The 27,163-nt window shown below is 38.3% G+C and overlaps 1 protein-coding gene across 1 annotated transcript in view; it reads left to right on the top strand.

Moving 5' to 3' along the window:
- Positions 1–27,163, top strand: part of LOC139169288 (titin-like) — a 329,115-nt gene that overhangs the window by 20,133 nt on the left and 281,819 nt on the right. The window contains exons 14-32 of the mRNA XM_070755280.1: positions 16–141; positions 1,598–1,882; positions 3,251–3,316; positions 5,117–5,375; positions 7,245–7,305; positions 7,410–7,619; positions 8,264–8,406; positions 10,031–10,236; positions 12,536–12,766; positions 13,166–13,410; positions 16,433–16,656; positions 16,762–16,926; positions 17,027–17,195; positions 18,357–20,047; positions 20,145–20,426; positions 20,873–21,139; positions 21,241–21,513; positions 26,007–26,270; positions 26,369–26,629. Coding sequence (XP_070611381.1) covers positions 16–141; positions 1,598–1,882; positions 3,251–3,316; positions 5,117–5,375; positions 7,245–7,305; positions 7,410–7,619; positions 8,264–8,406; positions 10,031–10,236; positions 12,536–12,766; positions 13,166–13,410; positions 16,433–16,656; positions 16,762–16,926; positions 17,027–17,195; positions 18,357–20,047; positions 20,145–20,426; positions 20,873–21,139; positions 21,241–21,513; positions 26,007–26,270; positions 26,369–26,629 — 5,428 coding nt within the window. The remainder of the gene's footprint in view (positions 1–15; positions 142–1,597; positions 1,883–3,250; positions 3,317–5,116; positions 5,376–7,244; positions 7,306–7,409; positions 7,620–8,263; positions 8,407–10,030; positions 10,237–12,535; positions 12,767–13,165; positions 13,411–16,432; positions 16,657–16,761; positions 16,927–17,026; positions 17,196–18,356; positions 20,048–20,144; positions 20,427–20,872; positions 21,140–21,240; positions 21,514–26,006; positions 26,271–26,368; positions 26,630–27,163) is intronic.

The raw sequence follows: 27,163 nt of genomic DNA, 5'->3' as shown, positions 1-27,163 counted from the left end.
CATTGGTTAATGTAGATTAAAAGGACTGCAGAAACATCACTGGAAAAATCAATCCATGTGGAACACATACGTCCCCGTACAGCAAGCCCTCATTTTACAGTTTCCAAAATTACTGTTCCTAAACCAGATCATACTTATGAGGTAAGAAGAGAAGGAAGAGTATGTCAGGCAAACAGAGATCGCCACTGAAATAGTTAACTCAATTCCTTTTGCTACATAAGCCAGAATAGAATAAGGCTAAGTGAAAGAGGGAGGAGAAAATTTTTAATACTGAAACATCACAGAGGAGCATGCTATTATTTATTATGGAAGGAAATTAATGGGGCTGTTCACCAGTTGAATGGCGTCCATTGGTAGAACAGTTTTCCGAGCAGCCCCTCTAAATCATCTTTAAAGTATCCAGATGACTCTTCACAGTAGAGTTGGGGGAGTGTAAGAGAAGGAAAATGACCTTCTGCTATCCTTCTACTATAATTGTATCAGTACATCAATAAAACAGATGATATTACATGCTCTGGTTATATGAACCAAGCATGTTTCAAGATATCCTTTCTGGAAAACAAGGAACAAGGTAGAGGAAGGGACCTAAAATGCCTGGCATACTCTTTTTATCTCTGGAAAGGGTAAAACGTTATTTGCAAATTCTTACAAATATAATAATCTCCTAAATTAATTAATCTCCTAAATTCTTACAAATTAATTAATCTCCCAAATTAATCAAATAATTCATAGAGTGATAGCGTCTGTTCTGTCTTTCAGGTGGTCATGTTGAATACTAAATCTGTTCAAGAATTAACATGCTGTATATTTATAATCCCAATTATAATGTATGCATCAAGACTACATGAGTTTTGCTTTTACCTTTTCTTTTTCACCCCTCTCATTTTTCCATTTGACATTTTAATTGCCTCCTTTACAGGTCTCATCATCTAACCATTTCATCTAATCCAATACATTTTCCCAATACAGAGTTGTATTACTTCATCATTGTAAAAAGGATGACTTTTAAAAAAAATCAAATACATGTAAATAATGTTATGATGGTTGGCTTCATATTATCTCAGATACTGTAGTGTTTCTTTTCTCTCTCTCAAAGACAAAGTATATGAACATACAAGTATATTATATCTGTTATACTTAATGCAACATGTAAATCCTAGTTACATAATAGTGTTCTAGAGAATAAATATTTCACACAAGATTTGTCCTTATATCTACTAGACAAAGATAGAGGTTTATGACTTTTATGAGACCAATTATGGCTTCACAGCAAATTATGAACTTCCATTGACAATATGAATAATACCATCAAACATTTGAATGTAAACAACATTAAAGGATTAAAATATAATTTCTTATTTTAAAAATCCAATAAGAGTATTTAACTGCCAATCGATGAGAGAAAAATAATGTGTGGTTTCTGAAAACCAAATACCAGCTGCAAGAAAGAAGCCATATTTTATCATAACATTTACATGCATTTATTTATGAATATAGGTCTGTGTGCGTGTGTGCGTGTGTGTGTGTGTGTGCGTGTGCATGCGTGTGTGTGTAGCTAGCAGTGGTAACTCTTTTTTTTTAATCTTGGGATGATTAGGTTTCCATAGCAGGATCTGCTATAGCTACTCTGCAAAAAGAGTTAGCAATAACTTCTGTTCCTAAGATCACCAAACCAGTGAAACGTCCTATTGCAAAGTCTCCTGAACCCAGAGTGATGCCAGAGAAAGTCGCCTCTCCACAGTTCCCTTTTGTAGAGACGCCGGCTGAAACCTATCAGAGGCTTTATGGCGTTGAAATAAAAAGAGAAACAGGTGTGACTGTGACAGGTGGACTGGTGCATGAACGTGAACACATTGAATTAATGCCAGAAGCTGAACCCAAGGTTGGTCATTAAGCACTTTCCAGTCTTCGCATGCAGAGCAATGCTTTCTTTATTTCTTTCCTGTTTTTCACCAGCCTTTCCCCTTTTTAAAGCTTTCCCTCCAGAGGTGGGTTCCTCCTAGTTCAGACCGATTCACTTGAACCTGTTAGCGATCTTCTGGTGACATCACAATGATGTCACAGAATTGGTTTGGTTGGTGTCAGTCCGTAGGCGCCACCATCTTTTTTAAAATTTTGTTTAAAATTTACTTTTATTTTTCTTCTGAGCTTGCACAGAAGTTTAGGTTTATTGGATTTATATGCCACCCCTCTCAGAGGACTCAAGGCGGCTTACAACATATAAAAAAGACAATATATATCGAAATCCAAATAATTAAAATTCAGTTACTGCTAAAAATTTAAAGAACCAATTAAAATACATACATAACCATTCAATCAACAAACACACTATACATTCATCGGCTGGGGAGGGAAATCTAATAACCCGAGTTTATAATAATAATAATTAATAATAATAATTTATTAGATTTGTATGCTGCCCCTCTTCGAGGACTCAGAGCGGCTCACAACAAGCAATACAAAGTACAAATCCAATATTTTTTAACCCTGCTGTGCTGTTCAGAAAAACACCCTAATGTTATATTCCCGGGTCTATTTGACCCGGACCACAAATTGATCATTTTAGGTACTTATATTTGGTCTTTTTGAAAGCTTTTTTCACTTGGAAACAAGTTTGAATATTTCTGCACACATTGAAATGAAGATTGAAATGAAAAAATTAATGCTTATTGGTTTATTTTGCTGATAAAATGTGCCCCCCCGTTTTGTGAATTTTTTTTCAATTTATGCATAGTTTTGCTTGCAAAATGCGTTCTATTTTACTAAACCTGGTGTAGATTGGTAGCTTGAACATTTCTGAACATAATGATATGAAAACAGCACAGCAGGGTTAAAAAAACAATTTTAAATCTCTTCTTAAAAACAATCATGCAGTCCAAACAAATCATACAGAGTTTCCGGCACTGTGCATGTGGTCGCCATCTTGTTTTGGACTTACATTTTTTTAATGACACTGCACTTGTGCATGTGCACAAAAGGCCCATGCACCCACACGGTGCACCCACGTGGTGTGGGAGGAAGTGAACTGGCAGGGAAGGAAAGTTAGAACCCACCCGTTTCCCTCTCTTCTTACTGATCTTCGTATTCCATCTGTGGTGACATTGTTTTCTGCCTCTGAAGACCTCTTCCTCAGAGCAAGCGGTAGGAAAGGCCCAAACAAGATGCCCATTGGCTTGCTTCTGTTCTCACATGCTGCTTGCTGAACAAAATGCTGTGTGACACCAATTAACTTTGTGCGAAATCTTCCTAGGTGGTCGAAGCTGCTAGAGTTCCAAAACCCACAGAGGTTCCCGCTACACCTCCATCTATAGTCTCAGTAAGTAATCAATGTTCTGCTGATAGGTTTTCGAGTAACTGTTTTTTAATCACAAAAATATGGTGCAGTTCTACTGCCATCTAGTGTATATAAAATGAAAGTAGAGAAGATATTGAAACCCATTCTTACATACTTTGCAGTCTGAAATAACACTACATGAAGAAATTTTCCCATTCAGTTCAAGTGAGAGTGCAGAGATTCATGTATGCACAATTCTATTCTGTGGGTGAAAATGAATAGTGGAAAGTTTACATATGATACTGGTGGCTAATTCAAGCAAGTGACCAGTAGAATCACTATTAACTGTGCAATACAAAGTACAAATCCAATATTTAAAAAAAAAACAATTTTAAAACCCTTCTTAAAAACAATCATACAGCCCAAACAAATCATACAGAGTCGTGTGTGCACAATTCTATTCTGTGGGTGAAAATGAATAGTGGAAATTTTACATATGATACTGGTGGCTAATTCAAGCAAGTGACCAGTAGAATCACTATTAACTATTTTTGCATGAAATAGAAAATGGATAAGATTTATTTTTTTAGCAGTCAGTTAGTTGTTAGATTCAGTTGCTCTTAAGTTTTAAATTGCAAATCAGTGTGTATTTAGCAAAATGGAGTACAGAACATTTTGAGAATTTGCCATAATAAGCTAACCTTGCAATATCTGTAGGAAGATCTGCAACATTAACTGAATGAGGATCTGCCATTTTCAGGAAAACATTTTTTATTTTTTTCCACACCAATCACATATGCAATATAATATACCATCAATCTTAAGATACAATAAAATAATAAAAATTTTGAATTGGGTATTCATAATCCATCTTGGAAGGATGGAAGGCTGAGTCAACCTTGAGACGGTGATGAGATTTGAACCTCTGACCTACAGATCTACAGTCAGCTTCAGTGGCCTGCAGTACAGCACTCTACCTGCTGCACCACCCTGGCTCATCTGGATAAAAAATAATTATTCATTTTTTTATATATGCATCTAATACAGTTTCTTTTAACTGCTTCTTTTCTTATTACATCTGATCATTTAGGCCAACATGCTTCAATCTCCTCGATATATCCTTACGATCAATCTGCTATTTTCAAAGTGTCTTTAATGTTGGCTAAAAGAAGACAGAATAATAGAATAACAGAATAATAACAGAATATCAGAATAACAGAGTTGGAAGGCATTTAGAAGTCTCCTAGTCCAACCCCTTGCACAAGCAGGAAAACTTGTGCCATTTCAGACAAGTGGGTCTCCAGTCTCTTCTTAAAAGCATCAGTAATGGAGCTCCCACAACTCTGAGCCATTCCAATGCTTAAATGTTCTATTAGGGACTTTCTCCTTAGTTTTAGTTTGCTCCACTCTTTGATTAGTTTCCATCCATTGTTTTTTCCCTTCCCTTCTGGTGCTTTGGAAAACAGGTTGATCCCCTCTTCTTTGTGGCAGCTCCTTAATAAATATTGGAACACTAAATAATGTCACCTCCGGTCCTTCTTTTCACTAGACTAGACAAACCCAATACTTGCAACCGTTCCTCATATATTTTAGCCTCCAGCCCACTAATTATTTTTGTTGCTCTTTTCTGGACTTTTTCCAGAGTCTCTACATGCTTTTTATAATATGGCGACCAAAACTGGATGCAGTATTCTAAAAGTAGTCTTACTAAGGCTTTATAAAGTGGTATTTTGTAAAGATGAACCTACCTGGTTCTACAAAATGAAGGGGTGGGTAGGCAATCCAAACTTCTAGTAACTTATTTAAGGTGCCACAAAGTTCTTTCTTGCTTGGTCTACCTAGATGCTGAAAAATGTGACTGTTATGGAGGGAGAGTCCGTCACGCTGGAGTGCCGCATCTCTGCCTATCCTGCTCCAACCGTTGCTTGGTACAGAGAAGACTACCACATTGAAAGTTCCATTGATTTCCAAATTACCTTTGAGGCAGGAGTTGCTCGCCTTTTGATCCGAGAAGCTTTTGCAGAAGACAGTGGGAAATTTACTTGCACAGCTTCCAACGAGGCAGGAAGCGTTAGCACTTCATGCTACCTCCTTGTACAAGGCAAGTATGGAGAGAAACGGAGGCCAGATATTTTGGGTGGACAGTTTGTTATAGCAGTATAATATCAACTAATCTTACACAGAAACATTGAAGATTGACGGCAGAAAAAGAGCTCACGGTCCATCTAGTCTGCCCTTATATTATTTCCTGTATTTTATCTTAGGATGGATATATGTTTATCTCAGGCATGTTTAAATTCAGTTACTGTGGATTTACCAACCACGTCTGCTGGAAGTTTGTTCCAAGCATCTACTACTCTTTCAGTAAAATAATATTTTCTCACGTTAGTTCTAATCTTTCCCCCAACTAACCTCAGATTGTGCCCCTTTGTTCTTGTGTTCACTTTCATATTAAAAACACTTCTCCCCTGAACCTTATTTAACCCTTTAACATATTTCAGTGTTTCAATCATGTCCCCTCTTTCCCTTCTGTCCTCCAGACTATACAGATTGAGTTCATTAAGTCTTTCCTGATACGTTTTATGCTTAAGACCTTCCACCATTTTTGTAGCCGGTCTTTGGACCCATTCAATTTTATCAATATGTCTTTGTAGGTGAGGTCTCCAGAACTGAACACAGTATTCCAAATGTGGTCTCACCAGCGCTCTATACAGTGGATCACAATCTCCCTTTTCCTGCTTGTTATGCCTCTAGCTATACAGCCATACATAAGCAATACATAAGTTGTTGAATGAGTAAAAACAAACAGGCTATCTTTCCCACTCTAGTTATTAGGTTTGTTGAATTGTTAAAGACTATGAATAAAGCAGTCAGAAGTCCACTCTTCTGTATCTTTACATACATGTAATAATTTTTATCATACGCCTCAATTCGAAAGTATTTTGGTGTGGTAGTTCAGAGTTTTGGGGCAGAGGCTTTAAATCTTCCTCCGCCATGAAGCTCAGGATGATTTTACCACTGAGTGGATAGAAAGATTATTTGACATTATCTGACAGTCTAGGGACGATGGCAGCCTTTATACCCAAAGGGGGGGGGGTAGACATTTTGTTCATGTTTTATTCCATTCAAATGTATACTCCTCTTGACTGGAACATGCAACTCACCTGCTCTTCTTGACTAGAACATGCAACTCACCTAATAAATGTGATCTAAATCCTTCTCAATATCTCAAAAAGTCATGTTTAAAATGACATTTCTTTCATTACTGTACAAAGCAATTGCACCATGTTGCAAGGACAAACTCCTTCATCCTATAAATCCAATCCACAAACAAAAGTATCAAATTGGGCAAAAGCAGCAACTGATTTTTTTTTTAAATGATTTCACTATTTTAAAGAAGTTGTGATTTGGTTCAGTCATCATCCATTGCTTTGACTGAGGTCAATATAAAAATAGTTAGCCAACTGAACATGAAACTCTTCACAAAATGATTGTAAGAATTGTAATGCAGTGAAAAATGTAGCTTAAACTGATGAGGGAAAATGCATTATGCATTATGGGGTCAGTAACTAATGCTTTCCTTATTCAGATTATTTGCACAATGTGGTTTGTACAAGACAACGGAGATATTTATTATGGACAAAGTGTAATTTCCTATTGAATCAAAATTAGGAAAATGGCATTTTCTAATTATAAATATGTAACAATCCAGGATCCAAAATTATGATTTGATCTAAGTTGTATTATCTAGGTTAAAATTGCTTATTCTTAATCAGTTTGAAAACTGATCTTTTTCGTAAATTATTCCAAGAAGGAGAATATTCCAAGGTGAATCCCTACATCATCATTATACAATTGAATCCTTTGATTTGTGGCCATTCTCAGTGGCGTTTTGTGTGGTATCTCTGCTAATGATCCATTTTGGAAAGTATCTTGATGCCAGTTTTGTTATTCTTTTGTTTTGAAACAGTCTCAGAGGAGTTTGAGACCAAAGAAGTTGTTTCCGCAAAAGAGGTCACTGAAGAAAAACGGTAATTGTTGAAATAATTGTAGAGATTTGGTTTTGTAATGATAGCTAATGTAATAGCATTCACTTTCACTCCTAATTTTTCACTTTTTCTTATAATACATCTAGCTATGTGGAATCCAAAGATGTAATTATGGCAGAAATTGCTGCAGCAGAAGAAGTACCTGGAGAAGCTGCAGCTCCATTCTTTATAGTAAAACCTGTTGTACAGAGGTTAATTGAAGGTGGAAGTATCATTTTTGAGTGCCAGGTTGGGGGCAACCCAAAGCCACATGTTTACTGGAAGAAAGCTGGGCTTCCAATCACTTCAGGCTACAGGTATATTAAAAATTTTATAGTGAAAACAATGCCTACATGATGTGAGAACTCCATGCATAAAACAGATGAACTACTATAGAATGTTGTCCCAATGGTACTTAAAGTACTAAATCATTTGATTATCAGTAGAATGGATCTGGCATTGGAAGATAAACTTCTTTCTCAGATTGCATAGTGATGTAACTGGAATGTCTCTGGCCCAAAGTGCACTGGAGATACACACACACACACACACACACACCTTCAACATCATAATATATGATGCTTGGAAAAATAGTCTAGGATGGAAGGGTGTTCCCTATTAAATAAATTCTTTTGGGAGGTAATGTGTGAACAGGAATTGATCTTGTGAAATATTTCAGTTTTGGACATTTGATTGGCTGAAGAAGAATGTTGAATCTCTCATGTGAAGGTCAAAACTTTGGCAAGTCTGTCTGAACCATTCAGAGTCAATATCTTTCCTATTACTTGTACCCATTGTTCTGCCTCTTGAAGGAGCAGCTTCCTCTAACAGAATGAAGCCACATTAAGGCTTTCAAATTCTTGAAGCCTTTGGTTCTCGTTTAGAGATGATAGGTTTTGAAATTTTTGCCTTTGTAATTCTTCATTCTTAGAGGGCTTGTTTGTTTGTTGCTTTCCTAAAGATACAAAATAATCCATAAAAAAGAAACTGGGGAATGCAGACTTGAAATTTCTATGACTTTTGCCGATGATGCCGGAGAATATGCCATTGTTGCTCGTAACAAACATGGGGAAGTTTCTGCATCAGCTTCCTTGTTAGAAGAAGGTAAGTGAATAAGAAATGGTGAAAATGTATTTTAAAGAACCATGAAGGGAAAATTGATTTGGTCAATGCTGCCCTTATTTAAAAGCTATATTATTTGTTTGTTTGTTTGTTTGTTTGTTTGTTTGTTTGTTTGTTTTTTGTTTATTTGTTTATTCGTGTATTCGTTTATTCATTTGTTTATTTGTTTATTTGTTTATTTGTTTATTTGTTTATTTGTTTATTTGTTTATTTGTTTATTTGTTTATTTGTTTATTTGTTTATTTGTTTATTTGTTTATTTGTTTATTTGTTTATTTGTTTATTTGTTTATTTGTTTATTTGTTTATTTGTTTATTTGTTTATTTGTTTATTTGTTTATTTGTTTATTTGTTTATTTGTTTATTTGTTTATTTGTTTATTATTTGTTTATTATTTGTTTATTATTTGTTTATTTGTCTATCTATCTATCTATCTATCTATCTATCTATCTATCTATCTATCTTCCTACCTACCTACCTACCTACCTACCTACCTATCTATCTATCTATCTATCTATTTATCTATCTATCTATTTATTTATTTGACTTCTATGCCGCCCAATCCCAAAGGACTCAGGGCGGCTTTCAACAGTGATAAAAATACAATAAAATAGATATAAAGATAAAAGAAGTCGATAATGAGCAAATGGAGTAATTTGGAAGAAAAGAACAATAGATATCCTAAATACAGTCGAAGAATAATAAACAGAATCCCTGTCATAAGACTGGTGGCCATATAAAATATTTAGGCAAACACATAAACAAGTAAACAATAGATTTTATAAACTATAGTGGAATGTGCAAAGCCATATTCTGTGCAACCAGACACATCCACAGCTAGCCACAAGGATGCAAGTGACAAAATGTGAACTGGAACATCACTATGCATTTACCTACTTACATGATAACTAAAGTACTTGCTTATAACTAAAGGTATCATCTGAATACTTCTGGTCAAAAAACGGGGCTGTCCTTTCTGTGCAGCACAAAGTAATATCTGCAATTTGTTTGGATAACGATATACAAACCGGGTTGTGGGGAGGTCAATATCTATGCTGTTCACAGGAAAGAACCAAGAACATGTTCATGCTGGCTTAGACTTGCCACTTATCTTATTAGGTGAATGCAGATAATGAAGGGCAGGATTTGTGTAGCAAAAAAGAGAGAGAGAGTTAAATTTAATCTTTGGCATTGATCATATTTAATGACTACTTATCCTTTTAGTAAAAGAGCACAGCGCTGTCATCCGTGGCCAATTATTAATTCCAACATGCACTTTTAGTAGCCAGCTACAAGCCAAGAGATTAATAGTTCACACATAAGTCTCCATAAATTATTTGGAACCAGTGATTTAAAATGTTCATTAAAGCCTCTAATTATTACTTAGATATAAAAAGAGTTAGAATTAATCTCTCCAACTTGTAAACACATAAGTGTCCTGTTTAGCAACCGGTGTTTATAAATAGAAAGTGTTCTGTTTCAAATATAATGCTGTTAACTTGTTAAACTGGAACTATTCCTTATGTCAATGGTTAAGAATTACCATTAAGCTTCTCACCAGAATTATTGTTAACTATTTTAACTACTTCTTAACTATTTTTTCTTTAGCTGATTACGAGGTCTACCTAAAGTCTCAAGAACAAACAATGTATCAAACTGAAGTAACTGCCTATGTTCAAGAACCCAAAATAGCTGCGGTTGCCCCACCCACTTTATACGCTGACTATGAAAAAGAATATGAAAAAGAACAAGCTCTGATTAGGAAGAAAATGGCAAAAGACACTGTATTAATCAGGACATTTGCAGAGGAACAAGTAAGTGTGTCACAGGTTTGTGTGGGTTAGGTTTGGGGCCACGACATCATGCAAGACTTGGGATACAGTGTTCCCTCGATTTTTGCGGGGGATGTGTTCCGAGACCGCCCGCGAAAGTCGAATTTCCGCGAAGTAGAGATGCGGAAGTAAATACACTATTTTTGGCTATGAACAGTATCCCAAGCCTTCCCTTAACACTTTAAACCCCTAAATTACCATTTCCCATTCCCTTAGCAACCATTTAGATTATTACTCACCATGTTTATTTATTAAAGTTTATTTTAATAAAATGTTTTTTAAAGGCAGACAAAAGTTTGGCAATGACATATGATGTCATCGGGCGGGAAAAACCGTGGTATAGGGGAAAAAACAGTGAAGTATTTTTTTATTTATTTTATTTTTAATTAATATTTTTGAAAACCCGTGGTATAGACGTTTCGCAAAGTTTGAACCCCCGAAAATCGAGGGAACACTGTATTATCATTATCACAATGAAACAAATTTAGCTTTTAATCACCATTTCTGGTATGCCAGCAATATGGCAACATTTATTTATCAATAAAGATGACAAATTTCTCCCCCACCTCCCTATTCCCACTTGGTTCTATCATGCCTTGAGGCTTAATAGGCATTTTAATGTTACCTATTTCCTGCAGCGTACGTATGCAGCCTGCAGAATTCAGCAAATGTTCAGTATTTCTATGCATAATTCCCTTCCTATTTTCTATTTAGAATTAATTAAGAAGGTATTGGTTAGTATTTTCTCTCAAATTAGCCCTGGCGCTCTCCCTCCCCGCACCCTCTCTCTCTCTACACACACATACACACACTGAGACAGACAGACAGACAGACAGACAGACAGACAGACAGACAGACAGACAGACAGACAGACAGATTCCTATCAGTTAGAATAATTAATGAGCGGAATGACTTGTCACCAGAAGTTGTGGGTGCTCGAACACTAGAGGATTTTAAGAAGAAACTGGACAACCACATCTCTAGGGTATAGGGCCATGATGACAAACCTATGGTAAGAGTGCCACATTGGAGGGCATGTGAGACTTTGCCCTGTGTCAGCTGCAACATACATGCATGCTGGCTAGCTGGTTTTCGGCCTTGGGACAGTTCGTTTTGCCCTCCGGATGTTTCAGGGAAGCCTACCTGAAGCCCCAGAGGGAGAAAAAAACACTCAATGGACAAACCGGAAGTTCATAAAAATGCACTTCTGGTTTGCCATTGTCCTGTATTTGAATTCTGGAGGGTTCAAAGAAGCTTCCTGAAGGCCCGGAGTGCAAAAAACAGCACAATGGGCAAACTGAAAGTGCATTTTCTGAACTTGCAATTTGCCCATTGTGCTGTCTTTTGCACTCTGGAGTTTCAGGAAGATTCCCGGAACCCTCCGGAGTGCAAAAAACAGCATGATGGCAAAACAGAAGTGAATTTTCCAAAACTTTCAGTTTGCCCGTTTGGGCATTTTTTTCTCCATGTACCAGGCTTCAGTAAGGCCTGTGAGCATATGCAGGGGGCAAAGCGGGGGGGTGCATATCCAGGGGGGAGGGAAGGGGTGTGGGCAGGCACAAGCATGCTAGTATATTCACATACCCCCTTTTGGCACACGGACCAAAAAGGTTTGTCATCACTGGTATAGGGTGTCCTGCTTGAGCAGGGGGTTGGACTAGAAGACCTCCAAGGCCCCTTCCAGCTCTCTTATTCTGTTGTTGTTCTGATCTTTCTATCTCTTGTCTTCATCTTCATTCTCCCACAGAGGCCATCTTCACTATGTATATTTCTTTCAAGGTGCCCCTTACTTTTCTTCAGTTCTGTGCTCCAGATCACATTCTGATCCATTTCAGATGTCTTAGCCTATTCATCCCAGGAAATAATCAAGCTTTTATAACTAGCATTATCTAAATCCATTTTGCTTTGCCAACCATTACATGTCCCCCTTCTCTCCTTTTACCCCCTTGTCTTGCTATTTTAAATCTCCACCTGTCTCTTCGTACTTGTCATTTTAGCAGTAGCTAAAAATAGATTTCTTCCTATAAGAAATCTATTTTTTATGGAAAATACTATCTGTCGTACAGTCAGGGCCTGCTGTCAGTTATTAAGAAATAATATTAATAATTTATCAGCATGAGAGGATGCTAGAGAATCATGGGAGACAGCAGTATGTCACAAAATATTTATTTCTTTTCAAAATTAGATATGAGAGTATACTTTTACTTTTTCCTTCCTCTTGTTTTCTTCACAAGTCTTTTTTTTAAAAAAAAATTGGAATAAACCCACCTTTCTTTTGCAGGAGTTCCATATTTCTTCCTTTGAAGAAAGACTTATGAAAGAGATTGAATACCGGATTATTAAGATTACACTTGAAGAACTTCTTGAAGAAGATGGAGAAGAGATGGTAGTTGACATTCCTGAGTCTGAAACCATTGAAGCAGGATTTGAAATAAGACTAAAAAATTACAGAATCTTTGAAGGAAGTGGTGTGACCTTCCATTGCCAGATGACTGGATATCCGTTGCCTAAGGTATGAATGTATTTGTGTTTCAGAAGAGCAACCAGTAGATTATCTGTACGCTTCCCAACACTTCCCAAAGGAACTGGACAACCACATGTCTGGAATGGTATAACGTCTATACGATAGCGCTGGGGGGAGGGGGATAGAAGATGTCCAAGGTCTCTTCCAGCTCTATCTTGATAGATTGATTGCTCTTCTTATGAAGTTGCATTACAGTATAAGCAATAGCCTCTTTTGCCTCTTCGGTTTTAATATTGGTTAAAAATAAGCAGACATAAGCAAACAATGTTCTGTAATTTATGGAACTGAAGGTCCTTCTCAAAATTCTCTAACCATAACCCATATCCTAACTCTAAGCCTGATTAAAATTCTCACCTCTCATATACCTTTGTAACTTCTTCAATACAGATTGCATGGTACAAAGATGGCAAGCGTATCAGGCATGGAGACCATTACCACATGGAGATCATGCCAGATGGCAGAGCCAGTCTACGTTTTCCTGTTGTCTTGCCTGAAGATGAAGGCATTTATACGGCCTTTGCCAGCAATGTCAAAGGAAATGCCATCTGCTCAGCAAAATTATATGTTGAGCCTGTTGGACCTACTGGATCTCCAGGTTACATCCCATCACCAGAAATGATGAGAAGATATCGGTAAGAATAAGGAACAATCTTGTCTTAGTTATGACTTGACTACAGGTGGTCCTCGATTTATGACTACAGTTGAGCTCAAAATTTCTGTCGTTAAGTGAAACATTTGTTAAGTGAGTTTTGCCCCATTTTGCAATCTTTCTTGCCACAGTTGTTAAGTGAATCCTTGCAACTGATACGTTAGTAACCTGGTTGTTAAGTGAATCTGATTTCCCCATTGACTCTGCTTGCTAGGAGGTCGCAAAGGGGGATGTCATGACATTTGAACATAGCAATAGTCATAAACATGAATCCGTTGCCAGGGATCTGAATTCTGATCAGATGATCATGGAGATTCTCCAAAAGTCATAACTGTGAAAATGGCCATGAGTAACTTTTTTCAGTGGCGTTGTAACTTTAAACGGTCGCTGAGTGAACTGTTGTATGTTGAGGACTACCTGTATTTGGGGCAGCCAATACCCCTTTAGATTATAGCCCAAGACAACTGTTTGCAGTTGTACATAGATAGTATGCTATGAATTTATTTTTCTGTGAATAAATTTTGAACGTTTAGATGGAAGACACTTTTCATTCATTAAATGATGTAGAGCCGTAGTTGTTTCAATTCAAAGTTATGGAAAAACTGTCTTTATTTTTAATCATTTTAAAAAAAAATAGCTAGGGATTGAACAAAGCAGATGTCTCTTGGGAGGGAGGACTGTAAATTTATGTCAATAGTAAGAAGACCTTCACTACAGCTGTTTCCATGCAGGCCTCCTTCTTGCAAGTCATTGATTTCCCCCCTTCCCCAAGTAATTGTTTTATTTCATTATGAAGTAGAAATGTTTTATTAGAAGTTATAGGTGTTAGCTGAGCAGTTATATGCACCGTAAACTTTTTGCTGATCAAAAATTCCTGATTTGCCATATATTGAGGAAGGCATTCATTCAAGCACAATAATCTAACATATCCTCTTTCAAAAGGTCTGAGTTCATAATCTCATAAAGTGTTGCACAAAAATATTCAATTCTTGAAAGATTTTATAATCACATAATATTTCAATCTTTTCTTTTATATTACAATTGAGATATTCCCTTGTGTGAAGCAGGATTTAGTGGGCGCTTTGGTTCTCAAAGCACGATAAAACCTCTAATCAAGGCTCTCCTAAATGTCTATGGAGATTCTCAGTCCTCCAGGTTGTAATTGTACCAAAGGTGCTTTTTCAAGAGGCAACTGGATTTTCTGGTGTTTATTGAGGAGCCGAATACTATACTGTATGAATCAAAAAGAGGGCTGTGAAAATATCTACAGACCAGTATTGGTCTACCAGAATGGGAGGGGGACACCACACTGGTAGTGGAAATGGAGCTGCATGTGCAGCTCTGGATGACTAGTGGTTGGGTGCACACATCAGAGTGAGATTTGGCTTCCGCGCATGCACAGGAAGCAAAATCTCATGAGAGGACACACACACGCATGAGATATCAGCAATTCCGGTGAGTTTTTACTTCCGCACGTGCACAGAAGCAAAAAAATCCATCGAAATCTCACGTGCCTGTGCATCTTCTTACAAAATTTGGGTCCTGCGCATAGGCAAAAGCCAAATCTCACTCCAACACATGCACCGGTCACCCAGAACTGTGTGCACTTCAGCACCGGTAGCAGTGGTAAGTTGGAACCCGCACCTGATAGAGACCCCTCACATCTTGGACATAAATTGTTTCAACTTCTACCCTCAAAATGACCCTATAGGGCACTGCACACCAGAACAACTAGATACAAGCACAGAATGCCATCACTCTGCTAAACAACTAATTCCCACACAAACTATTTATTTATTTGTTTGTTTGTTTGTTTGTTTGTTTGTTTAGTTAGTTAGTTAGTTAGTTAGTTAGTTAGTTAGTTAGTTAGTTAGTTAGTTAGTCCACTACACAATGACGGTTTTAGTGGGTATATATCTATATACACATAGTAAAATACATGATGAAGGTTATAGAGGAGATACTCATAGTAAAATATATCTAAGAAAGAATAGAAAAGAAGATATAGTAATAGAATATATCAATGAAAGAATAGAAGAAGAGATATAGGAATAGAAGAAAGGTATAGGAGATATAGGAGAGCAATAGGACAGGGGACGGAAGGCACTCTAGTGCACTTGTACTCGCCCCTTACTGACCTCTTAGGAATCTGGATAGGTCAACCGTAGATAATCTAAGGGTAAAGTGTTGGGGGTTTGGGGATGACACTATGGACTTATTACTATTATTCTTCTCATCCTTCCTAGTACCTATCTCTTACTACTTATGACTATAACCATGTTACTTGTATCTTTAAATTTGTATTGTTTTATTTATTTCCTAGTTGATTGGATTCCTCATTATGATTCTTGATGAATGTATTTTATTTTTTCTTTATGTACACTGAGAACATATGCACCAAGGAAAAATTCCTTGTGTGTCCAATCACACTTGGCCAATAAATAATTTTATTTTGTTCTCTTCTATTCAGACATTTCACTTCTTATCCAAAAAGCTCTTTCAGCTCTTCAGAAGCTTCTTGGATGAGAAGCAAAACATCTTCAAAGAAAAACCAGAAAGTCCAGTAGCTTTGGAAAAAGCACTTTTGGGCTATCCTGAATCCTGTTCATATTGTTCACCATTTCCCTGCTCTGTGTGTATGTTTCTTTGAGTAGCCATTCATTCAATCCAGCCTACAGATAATATCTACTCCTTAATCCTTGTTTGAATGATACTTATTTAGATAAAAACAGAAGCAAAAGGCAAAGGTTAGCATAAATACATTTTCTTTTGCAGGATTATATGCATATTCAGAGATAGCATTAGCTATGTTTTAATTGTATTGATATCGTATGCTGCATAGGGACCTTTAATGAATACATAAATATTTACCGAGTGATAAAAAGCCCGAACCTTACTGACATCAGACTTGCCTACCATGTTTAGAATAAAAGAACCAACTCTAGTGAATAATGAGACATTACCTGATACAAGTAACTATACATGTTAACACATTACCTTTTCAGATCTCTTTCTCCTCGATCCCCAAGCCGTTCCCCTGCACGCAGTTCGCCTTCACGCTCTCCTGCACGCAGGCTGGATGAGACAGATGAAGCACAGCTGGAAAGGTTGTACAAGCCAGTATTTGTGCTGAAGCCAACTTCTTTTAAATGTGCAGAGGGACAGACGGCAAGATTTGACCTCAAAGTTGTGGGTCGACCAATGCCAGAGACGTACTGGTTTCACAACGGTAGGAATGCTTTCTATTGATCACGTCATCTTCTATAAAACCCAAGATTCACTTAAAAGGAAGTGAATGCTCAGTCTGAAACAATACCTGTATTTGTGTCCACAGGTCAGCAAGTTCTTAACGATTACACCCACAAAATAGTGATTAAGGAAGATGGCACACAGTCCATGATTATTGTTCCAGCAATGCCTTCTGATACAGGGGAATGGGTTGTAATTGCTCAAAACAGAGCAGGAAAAGCATCAATTTCAATGACCTTGACAGTGGAAGGTATTCATTCTGTTAATTTAGGGGATGGCTGGGATGTTTCTGGTTATAGTTTTGTATCCGACTGTATTCCTCTGATAATTTGTTTCTTTGTCTATCGTAGCCAGGGAACATTTGGCAAGACCGGTATTTGTAGAAAAGCTGAAGAATACAAGCGTCAAAGAAGGAGATAAACTGGAAATGAATGTGAAAGCCCGGGGAAACCCTAATCCTGACATTGTGTGGCTAAAGAATAGTGACATCATTGTACCCCATAAATACCCCAATATAAAGTAAGCCTTATAAATAGGATGAATAAAAGTATTCCGCTTGTAATGCAGTGAAAGCTGTGTGCTCACGCCAAACATTCTCCAAACATTTCAGAAAATTAGCAGTGAGAAAATTAAGGGTGCTCAGAATATTTTTCAGGAAGACTAAACTAATAATATCCTATGCCTATTTTTGATTAAGTGATTCATTCAGAATGCAGTGGTGTTCAGAACAGCTTTCTCAATATGATTCAATTAAGATATGCTGGGACTACAACTTTTTTTATCCCCGGCAAGCATATAGGTAGCTCTTGGCTTATGGACATCCATTCATTGTAACCATTCAAGGTGTGTAGGGTTATGCGAGAGGAGCAATAGCGATTATCACCAGTCTTTAGAGTTTTGGAATCCCAGCAGTCCTGTGGTCGTGTCATTGTGATCTAGTTGTGTGGCAACCTAATTGCACTTATGATCAGTTGCTATATGCCCTGTGACCTTCATATGCAATCTTCCATGCCAGCTTCCCCTGAAAGTCAAAGGAGAAGCTGGCAGAAAAAAATCACAAGTCACTGGGATAAGTCTCCTCCACATGCACACTCTTCACAGCTCCTGTTCGTGCTTGTTCATACGCTCTCCTGTGCACCCTATCTGACCCATGTCAGTCATCCAGGTCACGGTTATCCCTCTCATGCATATTTTTCAAGAGGCAACTGGACTTTCTGCTACATATTAACAGATTTGGAAGGGACTCTATAGGTCGTCTAGTCCAACCCCATCCCCCACCCCCGCTCAAGCAAGAGATGCTACACCATTTCTGACACCCCTGAAGAAGCTTCTTGGATGAGAAGCAAAAAATCATCAAAGAAAAACCAGAGGTCCAGTTGTCTTGTGAAAAAGGACCTGACCCATATTGCTCCTCTTGCATAACCCTGCACACCTTACCCAACTTGTATAGTACCTCTCATGCACATTTGCATATCTTCCTTTATGACTGCATTGCATAGTGACAGAAATACTGGTCCCACTTGCTGTTTTAATTTGAGGACTACCTACGTTGTTCTAAATTCTGTGTTCCCCGAATGCTGGAAGATAGAAGGGTGCTGTAAATACCATTCATAAACAATTAAATTGGTTGAAAAGTTCTGTTGAAATCATGTACTTAACTCTCACCATTCTGATTTTCAGAATTGAGGGAACAAAAGGCGAAGCTGCCTTGAAAATTGAGTCCACAATCCGACATGATGCTGCATGGTATACTGCTACTGCCATTAATAAAGCCGGACGTGACACTACACGATGTAAAGTGAATGTTGAAGTTGACTATGCTGAGCCTGAACCAGAAAGAAGACTAATCATTCCCAGGGGCACATATAGAGCAAAAGAAATAGCAGCACCAGAATTAGAACCTCTCCATATGCGTTATGGTCAAGAACAATGGGAGGAAGGAGATCTATATGACAAAGAAAAACAACAGAAACCATTTTTCAAGAAAAAACTCACTTCCTTAAGGCTCAAACGCTTTGGGCCAGCCCATTTTGACTGTAGACTCACACCTATTGGTGATCCAACCATGAGAGTAGAGTGGCTACATGATGGCAAGCCTTTGGAGGCAGCAAACAGACTTCGGATGATTAATGAATTTGGATATTGCAGCCTTGATTATGACATTTCCTATCCCAGAGACAGTGGTGTGATTACATGCAGGGCTACAAATAAATACGGTACAGACCATACATCAGCAACTCTCATCGTTAAAGATGAGAAAAGCCTGGTTGAAGAATCTCAGTTGCCAGAAGGCAGAAAGGGTCTTCAGCGCATTGAAGAGTTAGAAAGGATGGCACATGAAGGGGCCATTACTCGTGTTGTAGAAGATGAAAAAGTGAAACAAAAGCCAGAAATAGTTTTGTTTCCTGAACCTGCAAGAGTCGTTGAAGGTGAAATTGCACGATTCCGTTGCCGGGTGACTGGTTATCCACAACCAAAAGTCAACTGGTACCTCAATGGACAACTTGTCCGTAAGAGTAAAAGGTTTAGACTTCGTTATGATGGAATCTACTACCTGGACATTGTAGACTGCAAAACCTATGATACTGGTGAAGTGAAAATATCTGCAGAAAACCCCGAAGGTTCAATTGAACATTCAGTGAGGATTGAAATTCAACAGAGAGAAGATTTCAGATCAGTACTTCGTCGGGCACCCGAGCCTAGGCATGAAGCTCCAACAACAGAGCCTGGCAAACTTCTGTTTGCAGTCCAAAAGATTGACAAACCAGTTGAGCCTACTACCAAAGAAGTGGTGAAGCTGAAAAGGGCAGAAAAAGTCAGCCATGAGAAAATATCTGAAGAATCTGAAGAACTCCGTAGTAAATTCAAGCGCAGAACTGAGGAGGGCTACTATGAAGCTATCACTGCTGTGGAGCTTAAATCTCGTAAGAAGGATGAAGCATATGAAGATTTGCTTAAGAAGACAAAAGAAGAACTTCTCCATTGGACCAAAGAGTTAACAGAGGAGGAAAAGAAAGCCTTAGAGGCTGAAGGCAAAATCACTATTCCATCCATCAAGCCAGAGAAAGTTCAACTTAGTCCAAGCATGGAGGCTCCCAAGATACTTGAGCGTATACAAAGTCAGACAATAAGTGAAGGAAGGGATGCCCATTTCCGTGTTCGAGTAGTAGGTAGACCAGATCCAGAATGCCAGTGGTTCAAAAACGGCGTGCAGATTGAAAGGTCAGACCGCATCTATTGGTACTGGCCAGAAGATAATGTTTGTGAGTTGGTCATCAGAGACGTAACAGCAGAGGATTCTGCCAGTATAATGGTGAAAGCTTGGAATGTAGCTGGTGAAACCTCCAGTCATGCTTTCTTATTAGTACAAGGTAAGGTATACACCTCTGTTTCTGTTTAATCTTGGCTTTCATGCCATCATGCTCAAACCTTCCATCCCTCTTCAATATCTTTCTGTTGTTTTTGCAGCCAAACAGCATATCGTATTTGTCGAGGAGTTACAAGATGTCACCGCTAAGGAGAAAGATTCTATGGCAACCTTTGAATGTGAAACCTCTGAGCCCTTTGTTAAAGTGCAATGGTACAAAGATGGGATAGAGATATTTTCTGGAGACAAATACCGAACACATTCTGACAGGAAGGGCCATTTCCTTTCCATACTAATGATCGACAAGTTTGACGAAGATGATTACAGCTGTGCCCTTGTGGAAGACGAATCTGTGAAAACAACAGCCAAACTAATTGTAGAAGGTGAGGACAGAAATTGTTTTAAGACATGCTTTTTAGCCAATATCTCTTTGTATAGAAATATATGAGCTGTGCTGTTCAATGGAAGTTTTTCTATCTAGAGTTTTCAACCTATCTTTAAACATCCTAAATGTGAATGATAACCAAATATCCTTGGAGGTGCACTATTTATATAAATCTAAAAAAACCTAGGGGACAGGATATAGCCTAAACAAGCCAAAATTATGAAACCAGGCATCTTTAGTGAAAATTATGTGTAAATTAAGATGATTTTCAGATAAAATATTTTTTTCTAGAAACGGTTTTATTCTGATATTTACAGTATCATACCATCTAAAGTTACCAGCTTTCATTGTTAGTTATTAAAAATACTTTAAAGTGGAGCATATGTTTAATCCAGTTGGGGAATTTTCATAACAATTAACTGAAATATCTATATTTGGATGTAGGTGCTGTTGTTGAATTTATAAAAGAATTGGAGGATATCGAAGTTCCAGAATCTTTTTCAGGGGAACTAGAATGTGAAATTTTACCTGAAGATGTGGAAGGAAAGTGGTATCATAATGGCACTGAGCTGACATCTAATAATAAATATGTAATAACTTCACGCCGGGGTCGTCAGATCCTTACAGTTAAAGATGTTTCTAAAGAAGACCAAGGAGAGTATAGCTTTGTGGCAGAAGGGAAAAAGACCTCCTGTAAACTGAAGATGAAACGTAAGCCCATCCACAAAAAATGATCCTGCCTTATGAATATTTCATAGCTACAGTTTCTCATCATGAATAACTCTTATATTTTTTAATTTCATATACTTCAGCACGTCCTGTGACTATCCTTCAAGGTCTATCTGATCAGAAAGTCTGTGAAGGTGATATTATTCAACTTGAAGTGAAACTTTCCCAAGAAAATGTTGAAGGTGTCTGGATGAAGGATGGCACCGAAATTCAACCAAGTGATCGTATCCACATTGTCATAGACAAGCAGTCCCATATGCTCCTAGTTGAAGATGCAACCAAAGAAGACAGAGGAGCCTACTCCTTTAACATCCCTAGTCTGCTTCTTGTAACATCTGGCAATGTTTCTGTCTCTGGTAAGTTTGGAAGTTTCCTTGGAAATCTTGTAGCCATATCCTACATGGGCAATATTATTTTTATTTATTTTTATTTATTTATTTGTCCAATATACAATACATATGGAAGAGAATAGACATTAAGTAATATATATGATGATAGAAAGTAAAAAGAAGAGAAGTAGATGGTAGGGAGAGAGTATATATGATATAAGAGATAAGGAGAGAAAATATATATAGATATAGATATAGATATATAGATATAGATAAGGAGACAATATATATGACATATGAGATAAGGAAAGACAATTGGACAGGGGACGATAGGCACATCAGTGCACTTATATACGCCCCTTAGGAACCTGGAGAGGTCAATCGTGGAGGTCAATCGTGGAGAGTCTAAGGGAGAAGCGTTGGGGGTTGGGAGTTGACACTATCGAGTCCGGTAATGAGTTCCACGCTTCGACAACTCGATTGTTAAAGTCATATTTTTTACAGTCAAGTTTGGAGCGGTTAATATTAAGTTTGAATCTGTTGTGTGCTCTTGTGTTGTTGCGGTTGAAGCTGAAGTAGTCGGTGACCGGAAGGACGTTGCAGCATATGATCTTGTGGGCAATACTTAAATCGTGTTTTAGGCGCCGCAGTTCTAAGCTTTCAAGACCCAGGATAGATAGTCTATTTTCGTAGGGTATTCTGTTTCGAGTGGAGGAGTGAAGGGCTCTTCTGGTGAAATATCTTTGGACGTTTTCGAGAGTGTTGATGTCTGAGATGTGGTATGGGTTCCAGACAGATGAGCTGTATTCGAGAATGGGTCTGGCATAGGTTTTGTAGGCTCTAGTCAGTAGTGTGAGATTGCCAGAGCAGAAGCTACGTAGGATCAGATTAACAACTCTGGAAGCCTTTTTGGCGATATTGTTGCAGTGGGCTTTAGCACTTAGGTCATTTGATATTAGTATTCCAAGGTCTTTTACTGAGTGTGGGTTGGCTGCGAGAATTTGTTTATTCAGTTCATATGCGAAGTTTGGATTCTTTTTGCTGATGTGGAGGGTAGAGCATTTGTTGGTTGATATTGGAAGTTGCCAGGTGTTAGACCAATCTGAAACAAAGTCAAGGTCTTTTTGGAGAGTGAGTGTGTTGTCAGTGGTGTTGAATAGTTTCACATCGTCGGCAAAAAGCACACAGTTGCTTGCGATATTATCACAGAGGTCATTGGTGTATAGGATGAAAAGAGTAGGACCTAGTACACTGCCTTGGGGAACGCCGCTTTTGACAGGGACGGGGGTGGAAATGGCGCTTCCGATTTCGACAACTTGTTGCCTGTTTGACAGGAATGCAGTAATCCAGTTGTGGAGGAGTCCTGAGATGCCATAGGATTTGAGTTTTAGGAGAAGTTTGTCGTGAACCACTGAGTCAAAGGCTTTGCAGAAGTCGATATAAATTGCATCGATGGATTTTCCTTGATCAAGATGGGTAGTCCAGATGTTTTTGCAGTGAAGTAGTTGTAGGTTGCAGGATAGTTTCTTTCTGAATCCAAATTGTTTTTTTGATAGTAGGTTATTAGATTCTAAGTAAAGGGTGATTGATCGATTTATAATTGATTCCATGATTTTACAAGGGACGCAGCATAGTGATATTGGTCTGTAGTTGTCAACTAGTGATGGGTCTCCTTTTTTGAAAATGGGGATGACTACTGCTTTTGACCACAGCTTGGGGAGAGTGCTGGTCCTGAAGGATTTTTGGAAGATAATGTTTAGGGGTTCAGCTATGGCAGAAGAAAGTTTTCTTAGGAAGTATGCACAAAAACCGTCTGGTCCGACAGATAGGGAAGGTTTGCTTTTTCAACGTAGTCTATAGTGAAGATGATTTGGGTTAGGTTTTTTAATGAGTTTGGAATGCGATTTGCGAAGAAGGGGGATGAGCCATTATTGTTAACAAAAACGGAGCCAAAAAAGGAGTTGAAGAGGTTAGCTTTGAATGGTTCATCGTGGTATTCTTTGTTGTTGGGTCCTACGAGAGGTGGAATAGGTCTGGAGTCGTTAAGTTTGTTGTTGACGAAGTTGTAGAAGGCACGGTTAGATTTGGTACGTAGGAGGTTTTCCTCTTGTTCACTGTGATAGTTGAGACATTCTACTTTTATTTGTTGGCATATGCTTCTGTAGCGGCTTTTAAAGTTGGTTACTGGGCCTTTTTTATTTCTACGCCAGAGGGATCTTTTTTTGGTTTGTAGTTTCTTTATCGAGACTGGTACGTTATTTTTTCGTTTTCTTCTAGGAGAGGTGAGTGGAACATGCAGATCTATAAGTCTATTAATTTGGTGTAAGAACGTGTTGTAGAGGTCATCAATGGTGATGCAGTTAGAGAACAAGGATTGCCAATTAATAAATGAGAGATTGGCATCTATGAGTTCATAGTTGGCTTTCCTGAAATTATACTTAGGGGCCGCATACTTCATGTGAGTGTTTAGATGATGTAGGTTGAGGTTGAAGTTGATCGTGCTGTGGTCGCTGTTGGAAAAAGGTTATTTTGTGTGCAGTCCATAGATAGCACTTTTGCTGTTGCAGAATATGAGATCGAGACAGTTGTTGAGTCTGGTGTTGTTTGATACTAATTGTTCTAGTCCTAGGCTGGTGACGGCGTTATAGATGGCGGTATGTATAGGTTCAGTGGAGCATTCGTTTAGTGACCAGTTGATGTGTGGTAGGTTGAGGTCACCAAGGAAGATAATGGGATGGGGGCAGGAGGTTGCCCAAGTTAGGAGGGAGGTTAGTTTAGTTGCATGGGTAATGTCGTAGTTAGGAGCTCTGTAGCACAGAAGGAAACAGAGTGTAGTGTTGAGGGAAATGTCACAAACTAGGCTTTCAGGGAGGATGAGATCTTGTGTAACTTGAATGTTTTTTAGGTTGAGTGAGCTTTTGTAGAATATGGCTACACCACCCCCTCTGCGGGAGTCGCGGTCAGACCGGAAGACCAGGTAGTTACTTTGTGTGATGATGGAGTCAGGATATGAAGAGTTCAGCCATGTTTCACAAACAAATATTAAGTCAAATATGTTTGTGTCAAGTAGGATGAGGAATTCAGATAATTTGTTGATTATGCTTCTTGCATTGATTAGTTTACATTTGAGATTGAGTTCGTGGTAAAGGGTGGGATTGGGGTGAGTTGGGTAAAAATTGGATTGGAATGAGGTAGTAAGAGGCGCACTATCCTATTTGTTGCTTGAAGTGCTGGGCGGCTCCGTTTGAAGATGAGGGATGATGGGTGGAGAAGATGGCTGAGGAGGGACAATGGGTTTGGGGAAGAAGGGAGGATTATGAGATTTGGTCCTGATGCAATCAGAGTGGTAGTCAATGTAGAGGTTAGTTTCACCTCGGTCACAACGTCTCCGGAGTTCGGCCCGTAGTTCACGAGAGCGGATGCGTTGGAGTAGTGTTAGGTCTGGTCTGGATAAAAGAGATCAAAGCAAATAAGAAAAAGAAAGGGAAATCTAAGTCAAGGCATATTTTCTTCTTGCTACAGCATGAAGGTATTTTATTAATTTTTAAGACATATGTTCTCATGACATCACTTTCATCTCATACCCAATCTGCCACCAAGAATTGACACACACAAAGCTTCCCATAAAGACAATCTAATGAACCTTTGGGATAAGTCAGGAAAAATATGGTCAGGGATATCATCTGCTTAAGGTTGGTTTAATTACTCTAGCAGGTCTGTTATGGATTTGTCCTCTTTCCCTCTGGCTGCAGAGTATTGGGTCTCCATGTTGGTGTTTGCTATAGGAACACCCAGACTTTTGTCTCACTACAATATTGAATTTCCAAGAGACTGGAAGACTTTCCAGCTAGGAACACTGCTATTTGGTGTTTGTGTATCTTGTTTGCATGTGTATTCATGGACATATATGCTGGAGAAATTATAAAGAAAGTATATGAGATGTGGACACTTGCCCCCACTAAAAATAATATGGAATGGGGGTGGTAGGAGATAGAAGATAGAAGAGATGAGCGAAGGAGAAGCAGTTTTTTGGGGGGGTGGGGGTTTTTTGTGGGTTTTTTTTTCCTTAATCAAAACTGATTTGGGAGAGAAATTACTTTCAGGGGAGGACAGGAAATAATGATCCAGAAATACAATTGCACTGAGAGCAATCAGCTCTTCCACTCCCTCAGGTCGAATTTTGCACGAGTAGAGCTCTGGGGAGAGGTGGGTAGCATAGGTATATCAATCTTCCATTTCCCATTTTCATAGATGATGCCACCTGGAAATTGCCTAGATTACAGTGTACAAATTACCTCCAGAAGATACATCGATGAGTTTGTTTCATGAAACAATAGATCTCTCAGCTCCGCTGATGAGGCACTCTAAAGATAGACTGTGAGGGCAGTTTATATCAATATACTTTCCTCCCAACTAAAGAGCAGGAAGAAAAAGTATTAATATGACCCTGAGGAAGAATCTTAAATCTGGAATGCTTGAAATGTAACTCTTTTATGATGGCTATTTTATGCTATTTGCAGGTGTGGAAATAATTGTTCCTCTGAAAGATGTCCATGCTGTTGAAGGCACAAAAGCCATCCTTGAGAGCAAAATTTCTGTCCCTGATGTATCTTCCTCCAAATGGTATATAAATGATGAACAAATCAAGCCCGATGACCGTATACAAACAGTCTCCAAGGGCATGAAGCAACGACTTGTCTTTACCAGGACATATGCATCAGATGAAGGACAGTGTAAATTAGCTGTTGGCAAAGTTGAAACTAGCTGTAACCTCATAATTGAAAGTATGTATTCTTCAAACATGCAGCCATTCTGCTCATGCAAAGATGTGGTAATAGGAATTCAAGACTTTTAACTCCCTTATGTCTTTATTTTAATACAGAAATTAAGATTATTAAAGGTCTTCATGATATCACCTGTACTGAAACCCAAAATGTCACCTTTGAAGTTGAGCTGTCTCATGCTGGGATTGATGTGCTATGGCATTTTAAGGACCAAGAAATCAAAGCCAGCCCCAAGTACAAGATAGAGGCACATGGCACAATATATAAGCTGACAGTAATCAACATGATGAAAGATGATGAAGGAGAATACACATTTTACGCTGGAGAAAAGAAGACCTCTGGGACACTAGTGGTAGCAGGTTAGTTGCATGCAATGTTTGTGATGGTGGCGAATGTCTTCAGACGAGGTGGAGGATGAGGGTGGAGGTTCATTCTCCAAGCTTGTAGGTTGGTTTCCAAGCATTTTGTTATTAAGCTAGGTAACATCTTCAGTAGAATTGCACTGAAGATGTTACCTAGCCTGGTAACAAAACATTTGGAAACCAACTCACAAGCTTGGAGAATGAACCTCTACCCTCATGCATAGAATGTATTTGTTAGTACTATGTACAAAACAGTTGGGTTTGCAATATATATCCAAGCTAACAATGAATGTTTGTTTGTATTGAAGTACTATAGCTTTAAGAGGTAGTGTTGCAAACTGCCATAAGAGGGAGCCAGAAAACATAATTTTCTCTCTCTGCTCTCTGTTCTTTCTGCTGATTCACTGTGACCGATGTAGTAAGCTCTGTGTGTTCAATGATAGTTTGATGTATTTATTTATTTATTTAATTGGATTTGTATGCTGCCCCTCTCCAAGCTGTAATGCATGTCTGATATGTAAGACAAAGACA

The sequence above is a fragment of the Erythrolamprus reginae genome, chromosome 1, assembly GCF_031021105.1.
Source record: "Erythrolamprus reginae isolate rEryReg1 chromosome 1, rEryReg1.hap1, whole genome shotgun sequence".
In the NCBI taxonomy this organism is placed as follows: Eukaryota; Metazoa; Chordata; class Lepidosauria; order Squamata; family Dipsadidae; genus Erythrolamprus; species Erythrolamprus reginae.
The sequence above is the reverse complement of the archived record's forward strand: the minus strand, read 5'-3'. Positions and strand labels throughout refer to the sequence as shown.